General features: G+C 38.1%; 1 protein-coding gene across 1 annotated transcript in view; it reads right to left on the minus strand.

Annotated features, from left to right (window-relative positions):
* Positions 1-11,942: 11,942 nt before the first annotated feature.
* Positions 11,943-17,903, minus strand: part of LRMDA (leucine rich melanocyte differentiation associated) — a 605,242-nt gene continuing 599,281 nt past the window's right edge. Inside the window, exon 7 of the mRNA XM_041404949.1 lies at positions 11,943-14,277. Within this exon, the coding sequence (XP_041260883.1) occupies positions 14,198-14,277 (80 nt within the window). The 3' untranslated portion in view covers positions 11,943-14,197. The remainder of the gene's footprint in view (positions 14,278-17,903) is intronic.

Consider the following 17,903-nt stretch of genomic DNA (forward strand, 5'->3'; position numbering starts at 1 on the left):
AATCCCATTAAGTCTGTGACATCCCTACAAAACTGCCAAATCCTGAAATATTTTTCATTAATTAGTTCATTTCCCAAAAAATCTTATTTAATTTAGACTCCTTTATAAAAAACTGACAAAGCAAGCTTAAATCCCAAAGAAAAAATCCAGACCATTTTATCTGATTTTAGGATAAGCTTTCAAGCTTTGGATAAGATTTCAAGCTTTGGCCCGTCTTAATACATGAGATGTAAATATGAAAAGTTTTTTTCTGAGGCTGACATTTTGAAGGTTACAAGAACTTTGTAACTATTTCTTTTCATTAGTCAGACAACCAGAGGTGGTACCATGTTCTGAACAGAGCACTAAAATTAGTAACCCTGCTCAGGAGCTGGAGTCAAGGCTGCTCCATTAACCTACAGAATCTGTTCAACAATGTTGGGACTTAGTGCTGCACAGTGCAAGTGTGTTTTCCTTCCTCTTCCCTAGCAAAGACTGTTTTCTAACTGAATCTCTGTTAAACTACATTTACCACCAGAAGCCTTGACCCTTCAGATTAAATACATAAAATCAGTAAAAAACTTTTACTAGAAAACACAAGTCTAGGAAATGGTGGACATTATGGAGAGGCCAAAAAAAAAAAACCTATAAAAGCTTGTTTGTTTTCATTCCTTCCCACACACTTATGATAAAAAAGATTCCTAGAAAAGATTAAGCCTTTATAATCAGCATAGAATAAGCAGAGTGTAACACAGCTTAAGACATGAAATCAAATTATTTAGCAGATGCATATTTAACAAGGACATCACATAAGGACCAGTAATTATGATATTAGAGTGTTTTCATGCTATCTTTGTCTTTTTCTGTTCTTTGTGGTGATCATATGTACAGTTAATTACACTTAATAATGATAATTATGGCTTTATTTTACAATGCAGGAAATTAGCTCAATCAGGCATTTCATAATGCATAGGATGCTATGGAAGTTATTTCAGCAGAAGGGAAATATTTAAAATCAACATTGCACTCTAGGGGTCTTTTGACTTATCTTCCTTCGCTGTGCCACTAATCTATTGTACAGTGTGGGGTATCTCCCATTAAGGCAAATGGGAAATCTCTAGCTTACATAAATCCTCTGAAACTATCTGGCAGAAAACTGAGTTTCATTTGCAGAGAGAAATGATTAACTTATACTGCTGATGAGTATGCAGACATGCTCTGCAATGACACAAAAATGAGGGGATGGAATCCAGCATGATAACTTGAATGAAGAGTCTCTCTTCTGTACTTGACTCTAGTTTCTTTGAGATGATAGCTCATGTATGAGAGAGGACAAGAATAACTACGACTTGTCTTCAACAGGAGGATGATGTACAGTGAAGAAAGAAGATCAGGGATGGTCTTTTTGCCACAATATTACCTCTACCCTGTGGAAAACACTTCCAAAGATCATTAAATCCATATATGATTTATGAAGATTGCTAACTATAGCCATTTATATATTTTAAAAACTGTTGTAAAATTTTTTCTTCTATCCTCTAGGTCCTTAATACTCTTCATCACTGTCATTACTGTAAAAGAATGAGGCATTGCCTGTGCCTTTTTCCCTCTATACCTTTCTTCTTACTGATTTTCTGATCCTTTATAATTCATTTCACTGTTTGTGAAGGAACATAAGACATGCAAAAGCTTTTGTTGCACGAGGCAGATGTACAAACACATCTTGACAGAAGGAGCTTATCTTGTTTCCAAAAAGAGCAGAGTCTACCATCTCAGCTTACACACTCTTATATTCCAAGTCTTTTGTGCATCAGTCTTCACAATATAGAAAGGGTCCACAGCCTCAGCAAAACAATTTCAGGTGAAATGTTGTGCCAGCAATAGAATCACCTCGTGCCACTGTAAATGGGAACAAAGGGACGTGGTTTGCCTCTCAAGATTCAATTTGACCTGTCAGAGAGCAGCATTGATTTACATTTCTGCTGTTAGTTAGACAAGGCTTATTTCCTCTGTGAGGTACCATTAAAAATTATATGGATTTTTCTCTGCTATCCCTACAGGTCTCAGCTGCAGATCTTTCATAAGAAGAATTTTGGGGGCGAGTCCATGTACCATGGAAGCTCCAATTCACCTGTTGCATGCAGAAAGGGCAAACCCTCCAGCCAACCTGTTTCCCTTCACTGGTAGCACTGTGGAGAAAGAACTCTCAGCCCAACACAGAGAGTCTCTGTGGGCAAAGCCAGCACTGCCTTCTCTGCCACTCAGCAGCACCCGTTCCTGCTGCAACTTTCTCACTGTACTGTGAACTTCACCATCCTCCAATGCAGACACACAGGAAGGGGTTCACCAGGTGAACACCCCATTACCATAGCCAAGGCATAAGAAAACATGTGAAATGCAGATGTTCAATTGTGAGCATCTTTTTCTTCCGGGACAATCAAGCCAATCACATTTTAACATAAGTATTTTCAAAGGGAGAACCTTGACACAGTCAGAATTCTGGTCTCAGCACACTAACTTCATTTCTTCCAAACCTGTGTTTTAGAGGAAAAAAGGTGGGGGTCTTTTTGGATATTTTTTGTATTTCTGACCTAATTAGAACTATATCAATATATGGGTTTTATTTTTTTTACAATGTTTTCAACTTTTGGCTCTGCAGGTAGATATAAAGATAAAAAGTAAAAACACTGTTAAAAATATATTTCTGAACTTCAGACAACAAAACAATACAACATTCCTTCCCGACAATGTGATGGCTAAATGGGTGGTAACCCATTTAGCCATAAGTGGGTAAATATATTTTTCAGTACTCTAATAAAACTGTACAAAAAAATGTGTATATTAAACATATTCCTTCATTGAATTTTCTCTTCCACGACCATAATGTCATGGATGTTTTGAGTCTTTCTTAACATACAGAAGGAAGGACTGTTAAAGGCCTGCTTGATTTATCACCATGCCTAGGTAACCAAATGATTTAAGTAGAAACCAGTCCAATAGCCTGTAGGTACCACTGACTTTTTAATACAAAAGATTTTTATTTTTTTTCAACTTGCCAGAGGATTCACATTATCAGAGGCTGATTGTATTTGGAAAATGCTTAAATTGAATCTTCTCTATTCACCTCCCAGGCTGCTAAATGAAAAAGTATCCCCATGTTAAACTGGAAGTTAGATGAGGAGCAGGCACTCATCCACTGCAATCAATGACAAGCTAATGGGGCTGTTGACTATAAATTCTCTGGAAATCTAGATGTGAAGCTCTTGATTCAAGTGATCTGTGCTGCAGACCCTGAGCCACTGCAGACAATCAATTTTATGTACACAAACATTTTTTGGCCAGCAATAAAAGATAACGCTATTTGAAAGAGGATGCCAACGTGATAACTCCAAAAGAATGTTATTTTGTGCCGCCTACACCTCAACCTTACAAAGATGTAAAATATACAGAGGTGGTACAATCAATAAATTATGGGCTCCTTGGTACAATAATCACCAGCATTGGCTTGATCCTAACCTAGTGTAAATAAATAACATGGGCCATGCATGACAAGTTGCTTTGTCGGTGGCTGAAGCCTTTTTGCCCTTATGTTTTGATTATTAAGGAGTATCTTTGGCAAGTCAGTGCTATTTCTGAATAAACAGTTCATGTATTTGGGTCACCCTTAGAGAAGGCTTGAAAGACTTATCCTTCTGACTTGGGGGAAAATTGCAGAAAAAAGGGTGCTGACCTCCTGTCTGTCTACTTGGTGGCTGGTAAATGTTAGCACAGCTTGATAATATCAATTAGACTGGGAAGCTTTATTTTAAGTTTTTTGAACTATTACTACTGCCTGTGTCCATTTGTCTTTTTTATTCTCGAGATGTGCTATGACAAGGATTAAATGCGACACACACCAAACTTTGAATGTCCTGCAGCCAGTTCCAATGGCTGGGATGCTGTCATTTCGAGCTACATCAGGAACAGTGGCTCAATGGCTGCATCTGTGACACATGTCAGAAACTTTTAAATGTCTGCTCTTTTTTTCATCAGGATGCTTCTGTATCTTAGCCAGGGAAGAGATGACATTTTGTGTTTGGATGGAACTTGTTGTGGTTCCTTCTTCCTGCCTCCTCTAACTGTCAGCCTGAGTTTCCCCTAAACATATCAAAATACAGACAAATAAACCTTGTCATTTAGAAATATATTCAGTAGTAACCAAGCTTGAAAACAATGTTTTAGGAGGAACTTGGGCACATTTTCTCATAGAATGATGAGCTACACAAAACACAGCGCTAGGCTATTTCTGACCTTTGTTATGTGCCGCCTTAGAAGATTGATGTGCACAACACAGATACACGCGAATTCCTTAACATTTCTGTTCTTTTTCCATTAAAGTGGAATAATTTGGCATATAAAATACACAGTGTACTGGGGTGTTTTTTTGCAAAGCTTGGAAGAATTAACATTTTGATAAGAATACATAGTTCAAGGGTAGAAAATGGATCTGCTAATGGACACCAAGGAGTCTCAGGGCAGGACTCCAGGATTTGAAAATGCAGCTCCGAAGAAGAGAGCAGTCTTGTGTCAATATCATTCACTGAAAATAAATAAATGTCATTCTTAAGATCCGATTGGGATTTCTGTGTCTTTCAAAACAAAAAAAAGCTTAAAACTCTAGACTCTTTGATGATGACATTTGCCCTTTGGGTTTAATTGATATAAAAAACCACTAATTTTTCCTCCTTTTCCCTGAGCAGCTTGAGATCTTCAGATTCTCCTGCAGTTATTGGTGACTGTGTATGGGCAGCCAGACATGTTTCACACAGTTAGACACTGTGTAATTTTACTCTGGGGCCCTCTTTGCCTGTTTCAATTGGCCATGTTTCAGCTGGATTTGACCACCAGTTGGACCTAATTTTTTTTTTTCTTGAAATAATTATTTGGGCTTTTTGTTCAATTTTTTTATAAAAATGAAGGAAGTGAAATGCAATGATGGCACATGAGCTTGCACATATGTGCAAACATGCAGTTTAATCTCATTTGTTGAAAAAATATCATATGTAGGTCTAGAGGGGTTAACCCCTTTTCAGGGGAAGTATTCTGCCTTCTTACATCTGGCTGTGGAAAAACCTGGGTTCAGATGGGAGATGCTCATTTAGCACAGGATAATCTGAGACATTGCAGAGGGCATTGCCAAAACTCCAAGTAAAACGCAGCCACTCTCCCTCTGGATGGATGCATTTCCAGTCCTCAGCGCTGTGCCCAGCCTTTGCTGGGTACTCAACACACTGTGCAGTCAATCCTGACATTTGTGGCCTTTTGGCAATAAATTTTGTGGTTTTGGTTTTCCTCTGAGGCAATGCTTCCTCCCTTATTTCCTTGCTTGATAACAGAACATAGTTACAAATATAAAAATTCATAAACTTCAATTAAACTCAAGCATTTGCTTGAAAGGTGAATGCTCTGCAGTCACCTTTTTCTTGGCTGCGCTGAAGGCTAAATTAAAAAATAAATACCAAACAAATAATAGAAACATGTAAGCAGAACTATCACTGCACAGTCAAGAATTCACTTTAGCATTCCATATAATTAGGAAATCAGTGGCTGAGTAGCAGAAAGAAAGATGGAAAGGAGCAGAATATATTTCATATTACCAATTACATAGGCATGACTACTTAAGGACAATCCCAAATCCTTCATGATCCTGCTTTTCCTCTCTGAGGGGTACAAAGAGAGGTGACCTACAAGCTGGTGATGAGACTTAGCATAAAAGGAGGGATTCTGCAATCCAGCCAAGAAGTACAACTTATGCAAATGTGATACAGCCATTATTAAACAAGAAAAGAGTCACAAGTCTTTCTTTTGCTTTAAGACAGATAAGCAGCAATGACACAAAACAATAACTTTGAGAAAATATGTCATACTGTGGCCTCAAATTCAGACTGCTCCAAAAAAAGACAACTGTTATCATTGCTATTATGTGTGAAAGCCCTTAAGGATAAATTTTAACAATAGCATTAACAGTGACATTTTGGATTTAGTCTTACTAAAAATAGAAAAGAAAAAAAAGATTTTAAATATGGCATTTTGTATAAAATAAAAACAGCATAAGCAAAATTATTTTGGTATATTATTCCAATAGAGCTGGAACATTTTAATAATTAAATCTCAGCATCCTCCCAGGTAAGGTTCTATTAGCTACATTATTACAGTAGGAAAACTAGGACATATATTTTTACTTTCGTAAGTTTTAAAAGTAAACTGCTAAAACTGGCACAAGCTGAAACCACCTATCTGGTCTCATAGTCCTGAAACTCACTTTTCTATTTTCTGTAAAACATTCACTAGCATAGTCTGCAGGTCCAGGGTTTGTTCAGGTTTCAAAAATTTCAGTGAAGCTCGCTCTTGAGTTCAGCAAATTGTGAACTTACTAAACCTTAAAACCCAACTGGAAAATGTAGCAGGATGCTTTACGGATTAAATCTTTCAAGATTTGATTTGAAAAAAAAAACACAAACCAAATGAACCAGACCTCCCTAAAAGCTTAAGTATAATTACTTTTGGAATAGATTAAAAATTGGTAAAATATTATTAATTTCTATTTTGATATATAAAAGAATGTTTTGACTGTGCACAGTTCCAGAAATTTATCATTCAACAGCTGCTTCAAAACTAATTAATCTGGGTTTCTTTCTTAGTACGGGTGATAAACATTCATTCTTGATGTCACATCTTTTGATTCCTTATGTCAAATGCCCTGCTTTAATGTCTATTTTGATGACCCATAAGAAAATGCCAACTGTTCCAGCATGAACCTGAGCCTTATGCTTGTTTCTATATTACCACTAAGTACTTCAGGGTGCAAAAGTGAACGTGTAAATGGAGTAAGACATTCAACAGCACGGAATCCCACTCCTGGCTTTGTTAGTTTAAGACAGACTTTATTTTTTCCTCTTAAACTGAGTGTGCATTACTATACTTTGTGATATTTGCTCCTACTGCCACTGAAGTTGAAAGCTTTGCCACTGACATGAATGGAAAGAGGATAAGACTCAGAATGTGCTTATGATATAAACTTGTGATTAACATTAACAGCTGGTAGGGGTTTTTTTACGCTAAGCCTCATAAATACAGCTGAGAAAGCATTTATCTGAAAGTGGAAAATGAGGGCTTAGCTAGAGCTGTGCAATCTTTTTGTAATGAAACCCAGAACTAGCCTGATTTGGGAGAGCTGCTCGAGGTCTGACATTCAGGCCAGTTTTGCTAAACCCTTAGTGAACACAGTGGATTTACAGTTTCAGATGAAAACCACATACAGCTCAGCACAGATTTTGGCTGAATGATGCTTTCGGCTTTTGCTCAAACTTGAAACTTATTGGGTGTGAACACACAAAACCCCAAACTTACAAGGAAAAAAAAAAAAAAAGGCTGGCATGATTACCACGTAGGCAGAAAGCGTGCAAGACTCAGAGAGCAGAAATCCAGCACTGCAAGTGGCAGTTTGGGGGAAGAGGTGTTGGGCATTACAGATGTGGAGATCTCGAAGCTCTACCACTGTCTGAGGTACTGGGCAGAGGGGTGCAACCAGGGGAGCTCCAGCTAACCATGTCAGGCACCACATGACAACTGCAGTTTATCCAGATCGTTTCCCAGAGCACTGACATTAACACTGCCTTTTATAATATGTGCATTGTATAGTGGGTGGTGATTTGGTGGTTTGGGAAGTAGCCAAGGAAAGAGAGTCAAAGTAGAGTGAACTTCCTTCCAAAATTGATGTTGAAATTTGGCTACCTGAAACACATTACAAGTCATGGCTAAATCAGTAGGGTATTAAAAAGGAAATGACTCTTGAGCAGAGAAGTTTTGCTTTTCCCCTCTCTTGCATTGTAATTCTCTGTCCAGCCCTAAAGTGACTACTAAGCTAAAGGAAATTAAAAGAAAAGATGAATAGAAAAAAATCTCAAGCTGGGTCAAATTCATCCCCAGTGTAACTTAGCTCAAGTAGAGTTAAATCAATGGAGTTCCACCAGGGATGAATTTGGCTTGTTGTCAAAAGGAAATGAAGCAACTGTGCCCTCATTTACAGCTATCAACTTAAACAGAAATTTCATTATAAGGGAATTTCTGAAAACAATTCCTAGGTAAAAGAAAATTGCTAAGGTTGAACAGCATGTGTGTTTGAAAATTCCCTGAAGTCCACAACTGTCTGTTTACTTGGTAGATACACAATGCCAGCTAAATGAGTGCTCACATTGTTGAAAAGGTCTTAAAAAAACATCAGAGAAAACTATAAAATGAATAGGCAGATTGTCTTATGAAATCTTCTTTCTTTGTTTTTCTTGTAGTGAATCTTAAATACTCAACTGCAAAAACACTTAAATTAAAAGGAGGTCAATTGCAGATAAACACGAAGTCAGTAATATAATTTTTTATTACCTTCATATTTTTTATTTTGTTTTCCTGATTTAGTTGTAAAAGTAAGGTAGAATTTAAGCTGCACAATTCAGCTGTTTATGTTCTCCAGAGTATCACCTGAAGAGATCCTGTGAAGCTCCTCTTTATTTCCAAATAAAATACTGAATTAAATCTTACATTTAATACTGACATTTCCAAACAGATTCCTTCCTATATATTTTATTATAAAGCTATAACATCATTAAGATGTAGTTCTGTTTTAAGAGGAATTATGGGTGAGACTTCAGTGATCTGTTATAAAAGTTGTAGATTAAGATAAAGCTAGGTTAAAAATTCCCAACCTTGACTTTACAGTTTTGATTTTGAATTGGCAGCAAAAGTTTCAATCAGAATGCAAAATATTTGCAAGATATTTTACGCTTGTTTTGAAGGATGCTTTGAACACCTTTAGAAACTTGGTCTCACAGCCTAAAACTTGCATGTAATGTGATAATGCAGAATATATTTCACGTTATAACCTATGAACACAATGAAGCTAGAACTAAACATATTTTCCAAATGCTGTTTTCTTTAAAATGCTGAGGATTCTGAGATGATGATGATATTTTGTGAACATGCCATGACCAAGACTTAGCTTGTCCTTAAAAATATCTGCTCCTTGAAGGCTTGTGAAAATCCTGATCTGAAACCTTAATCTAATTGTCAGCAACTCTAAGCAAGGGTCAGCTTCAGGTTGACAACACCACCAGAGGCAAGTCCATCAGAGTCACCTAACCTAAAAGGTAACTTTTAGAAAGATTCTGCTGCTTTTGAACTGCATACGGAAAATATATTAATTCAGCCAGTTCTGATGAAGTAGGAGTGCTGAGTATATCCTGAATGTTCTCACATAGCAAATGCCAAAGAAAATACTCTTAAGACTTCTTAAGAGCAGGTTATAAATCACTGGAAGAAGCCATTTTTCTCAGGCCTCACTCTTATACGATCCAAGGCCTTGGTAAGGTATTTGGATAATATTAGCAGAAATGAGCATTTTAGCAAGACAACTTTCTCTAGCCAAGAGAGAGGCACAAGGAAATCAAAGGCTCCATCAGTTGTTCACATTCACAGGCTAACTCTAAGGCTTCAAGTCACAATCTTGGTCCATCAAACCACTTAGATGTGTTTGTGAATAACAATGCTCACCTGTGCCACAGCATATGCCACAGCACATGTCACAGCTGAGATGGCCACAATACAGAATATCACCAGAAAATATCAGAAAGCTTCAGCCCAAACAGAGTAACACCACACCACATCAGAAGACTTCAGGCATGCACACTTCTTGTTCTTCAGCCTAACCTTTTACACCCCTAATTGCTCATGCACTGCCCCTGTGTGCCCTCTGTTCCCTTTGGGGGTCGGTCAGTGCCCCTGGGCACTCCATGGCTCATTGCTGTCAGTGCTGCTCACCTGCTGCGCACAGCTGTGCCCACTGGGGATGAGGCTCAGCCCCACCCCAATTACCAGAAACTGTGTGCCTACACACCTATCCCTCAAAGTTGTTAGCGTAGGCATGATCCCATAGTAACATTTTTAAATGCTTGTTTTCTCACAATCATATGTTGTTTGTTTTGCTTTATTCCCATTACTAGGAGTAGAAAAGACTAGGGGAAATAGATTTCAACTTCATAGCAGAAAAAGACTAGCCAATGAAAGGTAACAGTTACCATGTGTAGATATAAAACCACCAAAAAAGCAAACTGTGTGTTTCAATTGTTATACTATGAGCAGAGAAGCAGAAATTCCACTTTAAAAACAAAAGGGGAGAATTTACCTATTTTGTGCCATCGCTTGCAGTGGAATGAGATGGCAATTGAAGCAATGACACAGATAGAGATCTTCAGGAACAGAGGACAACAGCTAGCAGGCCATGCAAGACCCCTGACTTCTTATCACCTGATTTGCTGTCAGATTCTGCAGACTGAACCTGCAAACAGATACTCTGAAATCCATGTAAAACATAAAGAGTCAATCTGGCTATATGGTTACACCTCTGGAAAGCTGAATTTCATCTCTTTCTTTCACATATGCCAACCATTTAACTAAGCAAAAAGACAGACAGATCTACAGAATAAAGACAATAAACTTTCCCAAAGTGGGCAAGCAGAGATTCATGTGCCAACTATCACACCACATTAAGAAGAAATATGTGGTAAGACTCAATGTGAGTCAGTATAAAATGGGCTGATTCAGAACTTCACCACAAAGGCTGCGTCCAGCAAAGTTCTGCTGGGGGCAAAAGTTTCCCAACATACTCATACTGTTGGCAGGAATAAAAAATACTAATACATCCACTGGCAGAAAATGAACCCTTTTATTTTACAGAAAAAAATTTTCAAAAGCAGACAGGTTTGTTTCTTTCTTCTGTCTTAAATAGGAGCAATGGTACACCAGCACACAGTGATTTTTCATCTGTAAAGATGGGAGAATTGAACACTCAGCAATCAAGTAATGTTCTGCTCAAAGAACAAATGTATTAAAAAGGGCTGCCTATCAGCCTTCCAAAACTTAGTAACTCTAATTCTCATGGCTAACACATTGACTTCAAAGATACTCACAGTCTGAGTAAGGCAAATATTAGAGAAAATACTCTGAGACTCAGCCCTAAGAAAGCAGAAAAAAGTGGCTTCAGTGGTGACATACTTTCAGCAATCCCATAAATCATTTATGCACGCAACAGATTCAATTAAAGCCAATGTGCTCTAAAGTTAAGTTTGTGTATCCATAACAGCAGGATTTTCACTGAAGGTCATTTATCTTTGTGACATTGAAGTGAATTTCTAGTTTGGATCTTTTCCTGGTTTTTAATTTTAAGGTTAGGTATTAACATTTTCAATATGCAAAGTTACAAATGCAGCAAGCACAGCTTCTATATAGGCATCTCCTAGTAAAAACATTTGCCTCCTAGTATTCATTCGTGAAGACGTGATGTGTGACAAAAGGCAAAGGTCATCTCAAGACTGAACCTAAGACTGAAGTTACAACACAAAGAACTAAGACTGGAGCAGTTCCTTTGAAATGTACATATTTTAAAATATCTTTAATTTTGCAGGCAAATATTTTTTTAATAGCCTAGTTAATCTTGAGAGGCAAAAATGTGCGACATATGGAGAAGGGGAAGAAAAGGAAAGAGCGTGGAACTTCTTCCTAGATTACTTCACTGTAACTTTCATCCTAAATTATTGTTCATTTAAGAAATTCAGGCACAGTTCCCACTTAGGAAAGAACACAGTATAGGAAGCAACCCCAGGTATCAAAATTCTGCCATCTCTTTAACCAGCATTTCAGCAGAACACATCTGAAAATATAATGCTCTACATGTTTAAAAAGAAAAAAGATGTTTGCATAAACAGTGATACACATCCACACATGTTTTTAAATAATACATGCTAGTAATACAAAATAATTATTCACAGATTTCCTTTTGGATTTTCCAGAATTAGAGACATTTAGTGTGAATTCCCTTCAAGCAGATTTCAATTAGGGCTTTACTATATTTAATTCTAGGCACCTCATTCCCCAAGTGAAAACAAAATCCAAAGTGGAAGAGAATTTGCTTAAATTTAATTCCAAAAATATTTTTGCCTCCAAAGCTTTGCTAGGAAAAAAACACTCCTGAAAATGATACAAATGGTTTTGACATTAGGAAAAGTAAACAAGCAAAATAAAGATGGAAAAATCATGCGGTCAGTTTGCAAGTGCTGTTTATTGTTTGAGGCAGGGTTAAAGCCTTTTATAAAGACAAGAACATATATGCAAACAGACTGAAAGTGACATTAGGTTATTCTAAACATCCCTATTCCAAATCCTGCTGCCTAAAACATTGCCATAGCCAAAATGTGTGGAGGCTTCAAAACAGACCTCATGATAGGAACAAACTAAGATTGCTGTTATTTTGGTAACCAAAACAGATGACAAGTGCCCTAAATATTTCTGTTAATATTTTTGATTAAAGAAAAAGGCATGTAGCTTTCATTTATCTGGTATCTCCTCAGATTTGCAGCGTGAATTGGCCTTTCATTTGTAGCCATGTATGACATTAGAAGAGGCACGACAGTGGCTAGAACGTGCTTTCCAGACACCAATCAAACAGCTCAGAGCTCCATTTGAACTACAAGTGGTGTGAACTGGATCGTTCTATGTTCATCAGTGATTTTAAGTATCTGTTACAGATTTATTATATACTTGCAGAGTGAGCAAAGGCTTCCGTTTACTGAGTGAGGCCTAAAATGCTGAGCAGCAGCAAGCTTTCCTTTGGCACTCAGCCAGTGCCTCACTATTTCATCAGTCACATCTGCTTTCACGACGGGCTTCCATGTTCACTTCACTTCCACCTGTAATGCCAGCTGATAAAAGCCTCCAAAGTAGACAGTTTCTAAAGACTGTATTTTTTTTTTTTAACCAGGAAAGTGAATAAAGACCACCAAGTAATTTCAAACAAACCAAGAACAGCTAGGCACTGATAGCTCTCAACTGGGATCAATATGAATGCATTTGGAACAGCCAAGAAGTCAGAATTTCTCCATATTCCTTGGCCAATCCCATTGTATCAAGTAGGATTTAACACAATATATGCATGAAGTATGAGATTTTTTTTTTCACAGTAACAAGTTAATGCTTCTAAATATTACAGACCTCTTTATCAGAAAAACAGAAAATTTGCCATGCCTTTTTATTTTCTTGACTGAAAATCTGACAATAGCCTTACATAGATATCAAAAGGGATTACTCAGAACTCATCCCTCTAATATATTAGTAAAGCTGCTAATTGTGTCAATTCCACCAGTCACTTGTGTTGACTTTTTTCCCCTCTGAATAATCACACCCATCTGGTGGCAGATTTATATCACTCCTTTTAAGCACTTTTCCCCCCAAATTTAAGCATTTAATTCTAAACATAATGCCTAAAAGTTAAAAACAGCTTGTGCAATAAACCAGGAATAATACACACAGTCAATATCACTGACGAGGGCTTCTTCCAAGTGTAAACAGTTAAGCTATGGAATTATTTTACAACATAAAGAAATGTTCACTTTTCTGAAGGCAAGAGCTAGTAAACAATGAGATGTGATTCAAGAATTAGAAAAATTTGTTTGTCTGGGAAATTACTAAAATCCTTTTCCTTTGCATATAAACATCTTTACAAATTGACAGTGCTTTGCATGGCCAGAATGTTTTCAGGACATATATTTTTCCCTGCTGAAAGAAAAAAATAATCCATCTAGGCTCATTTTGGGGGTGGGTGGGTGTACTACCAAACTGTGAAAGGATTTGTGTAAGCATGTATGAGATGATAGAAACACAAGCACTTAATTCACAGGGAAAAAAATAAGAACAGATAAGGGCTTTTTCATCTGAAATTACAGCCTCTGTCTTTTATAAACACTTTGATATCAGCACCCACTCTGGCTCAACAGGGCAGGCAGAGATAAACGCGGTGCTTTTGGAGGCGCCGCGGCCGGAGCGGGCTCAGCCCAGCCCCAGGTGTGACCCCTGCTCTGCGGCGAGCAGCTCTGGACCAGGCAATCCATCACCCTGCTCCTCCTGTCAGGCCGGGTGCTCGGCTGCAGCTGTCTGTCATGCTGGTGGATGGGACCTGCTTAAAGGCAATCATGTCAATCTCTATGTGACTACTCAGACTAAGATAGAAGGATGATCTTGACAGGCTTGGCAAAGTCAGCAGAAGGCACTAGAGGACTTTAGTTACATGCTTAAAATGTAGATGTGATTTGTGCTTCTTATGTGGAGGGACTGAAGAGGCACAAAACAGCGCTGTGTTTTATAGCTGGTCATCTCGGATGAATCTGTTGCCCTCGGAATGTTTTCCATAGTAAATGTAGCGACATTTCCCCAAAATGCCTACAATAAAAAGGAAATTAATTACAGTTAGGATTGAAGTAGAATAATACGAAATAAACACATAACCTGGGAAATTTGAAGGAGGGAAAGGAACAGTTTTCTCTTGTCCTGTAAAAGAAAGAAATAATGTGCATTTCAAATATTCAGTATTGCCATTTCAATCAGCAGTTTTGAACCCGCTGGAGAAATGTGTTCAAATACCTACATGACCTATCCTGTTAAACATACATCCATGACTATCTTCAAAACTAGAATTACATAACACTGAAACATCATATAGTGTGTTTTAAATCAGAGTACCTCTCTCCTGCTTCTAAAAAACCAGACAATCTGGGTTGAAGTTATATTTTGTGGTCTCTGCTTTCTGTGTCTCCCTGCTATGTGTTTAAAAAGTTTTCATGATGAATGAAACCAAAAAGAAATAAAAATTCTTAAAAAAAAAAAAAAGAAAAAAAAGAAAAAAAACCACAAAAACCAAATAAACACCCAGCCAACTGCAAATAATCACAGTTTAATGTGGATGCTGGAAAAACCTGTCAAACTTTTCCAAAGTAATACTGTGAGCACCTAAACCACCCTTGTTTTCAGTGACAGAGAGCTGAAGTGAGTGGCTGAAATCTATATGGGAAGCCATCGACAGACATGGGCCAGAACAGTTGGCCTCCCCAGACTCCAGCATTTTTATACAAACCAATAAATATTCAATAAAAGCATTTCCAAAGTATCTTTTCAAACAACATTTCAACATCCCATGAGCAAAATACAATTAAATTACGCTAAATATTTGCACATGCGGGAAGCTTTCAATAATTAGCCATTATACTGGTTTTGGGAGGCAAGGCACATTTATTCACAGTGAGTACATGCAGAAAGATACCTGAGGAAGCCTTAACTGCTGTGGGTGAGACACACATACCTGCAAATCTCACTACCTTATTCAAAAGCATCCCCTCTGGTGGTACTAAGTGGTATGTGAAAGCATAAGTTCACAGTTACATCCCACCTGTGAACATCCTCAAAGACGCTAAAATTTTACTAGCAGAGCTGCTCTTTGAGCCCTCAGACATGTATAGTCAAATTAAAGTCATCTCCCATGAACAGAAAGAAGGCAGAAGGGTCTCCTCTGCCTTGGGAGTGTCTTACCAGAGCAGTCACTGAAGTATCCAGCTCACCTCCATAAGGGCAAACATAACCTAGCCCAAAGGAACAAGCACAGCCTTACATAAAGGGTAAAGAAGGGGAGGAGCAGATCTTCAATTCTTTCTTGTTTTAGATTTCCAGAACTCACACAGCTGTTACTGTTCCCACTTGCAGTATGAATTAACTATGCGAGCTTTTATATTCTCTGTCCATTGTTTTCCAGTATAGCATCTGGATATAGTTAAGATACACAAGATAAGCTACTAAAGCTTTGGAAGGCATGGGTCATGAAAGATTAATCTAAACCCATGCTCTTCTTTGTCTCTAAGACATCATGATGGTAACATGTTCCTGTGAGGGTTGTGGGGGGGGAAATAGATCGGCCTGTCATTTGTTGTGAAAAACTTTCCTCTTCAGGATAATGCAAATACAGTGGGGACTATACAGTGGGATCAGTGCAGTGCCTGATCATTTTCCCCTCCTGCACAGAGCTTTCTTCAATAATTTCAATTTCAATAATTTCACTAGCAAAGCAGTTTCCACATGCAAAAGACGATAACAGCATTCCTAAACAAGAGTCTAATGACAACCAAGTTTTTATTTCCCTAAACAGATATCCCAAGTTGGTAACAAGGACATTTAGAGCCCTAAATGCAAAGGATATGAGCAGTTTATTAACGACATTCTTTGGACTCCTTTTTCACTGGCATTGATAAAAGTCTTGTTTGAGGTCTGCTGCATTTCTTAAGGACTGGAAGCAAGACTGTTTATAGAGATGCTGGTGAGAGAGTGCTGTTTGATGAATGCTGGAGACTATAGCTAGGTGTCAGTGCTTAGAAAATGAGGCAAGGACATGAGGTATTAATATTGTCAATGATCTCCTGACAGGAAAACAGATACTGTATTCACCGTCAGATTTAAATAGACATCAAGTGCATTAATGACAAAAGGGCAGACTTCAAACAAAGGAGGCTGTATGGTGCTGTGCTGAGCCAGTCTCCAAGTTGGCAATAACCTGATCTGAAAAGACACTGTCAGGGCTACAGACAGGCCTGGGATTGTGTGCGGTGACAGAAAACAGAGATGCTGACAGAGATACCGGTGCCATATTATGCCAAGTATATTCTAACACTGTCTCCAGTCCTAACTAAATCTGACATCATTTCCTATCGCTTATAGTATCCTCCACTGCTCTGGCAGAATATTTCTCCCCAGACATCATTACAAACTCCACTGTAGTTTTAAAGTTACTGGCAGGCCTGTGCTGTCGTGGAGGCTGGGTCTAGAGGCCTAAGGATAACCTCAGTCAATCTAAATTTGGAGTTTGCTGGAGAAGTGCTCTCATTTTCACTGATATCTCAGCTACTTGAGGTGATCTGAACGCTAAAGTGTGAGGAGCTGTCACCTTGAATAAAATCCTTAAAGTAAAGACGCTCTGTTCCCGGGATGTTCAGCAAAGATGTCGGACAGTCTGGCAGCAGGAAATGAAATCCAGCTGCTGCTGCTCGCCTGGGGATAAAGGTGCTTGGGCTAGTGACAGTTAAAGTCAGCTGAAATTTTTGAAATCCTGCAGCCTACAATTGTTTAAATTAAGGAAGTGTTGTCTCCGCAGAGATTCCCTACCCAGGCACACAGCTGTGATTCGATTGCCAGGCATATTACACATGCTGCTCAGAGAGCCTTGATAAAAGCACAGTTGAAAATGTTGCCATGAGACCTTGTTTATCATGAAGGTTATTTGTAAAACAATAATCTTCCTCATAAATTAAATGCGGTGACTGGCATGGTTATTTGTTTTGCTTTGTTTTTCCTCTTTATGTCCCACCTCCCTTTGGCAACTACAGAAAGCTCAGAGAACTGCAAACTGTTTGTGTGCTGCAATGAGAATTTTGATGCTAAGATATGTCACACGTGAATTTAGGAAAGCTGCTGCTTTTTTTCTGCCTATCTGCTATGGTATTCTTTCCTTGCAGGGCTGGGAGTACACTTGCTCTTTTGCACACAGACAAGGGAAAGAATGAGGAGAAAACAATACATCTGTGGCTGTTCTTGTGTTTTTAATTAAAATATCCAGCATTGGCCATAATAAGCTAAGTATACCCCCTATACATCAAAACAATACACAGCATCCAGAATGAGGTTTCTGCTCAAGGTTCTTAAGAAATGACAACACAAGGTCTCTTGAGGGATCATCTTCCCTGAATGAGGCTTCTAATTTTTCTTAAGTAGCTGATTCTACCATCACCACAAGCTGTTAGAACTATAATTATGAAAAAAACTGCATTGGGAAGAATCATTTTTAAATTCACTCTTTATCTTTTAAATGTTTCCATCCTTTGGAATGGATGTTCTAATTACGCTGGGTAAGTAATGACCTTGCAGTTGTTCGCATGCATTGTTGTATCAGTCTTTCTTCACAAACACATTGCAATGTCAGCAACACCAGCCTTTCCTTAGCTGAGGGAAAACCCAATTATCCAAATAAA

Source organism: Onychostruthus taczanowskii, unplaced genomic scaffold (assembly GCF_017590055.1).
Source record: "Onychostruthus taczanowskii isolate IOZ18803 unplaced genomic scaffold, ASM1759005v1 scaffold22, whole genome shotgun sequence".
Taxonomy (NCBI): Eukaryota; Metazoa; Chordata; class Aves; order Passeriformes; family Passeridae; genus Onychostruthus; species Onychostruthus taczanowskii.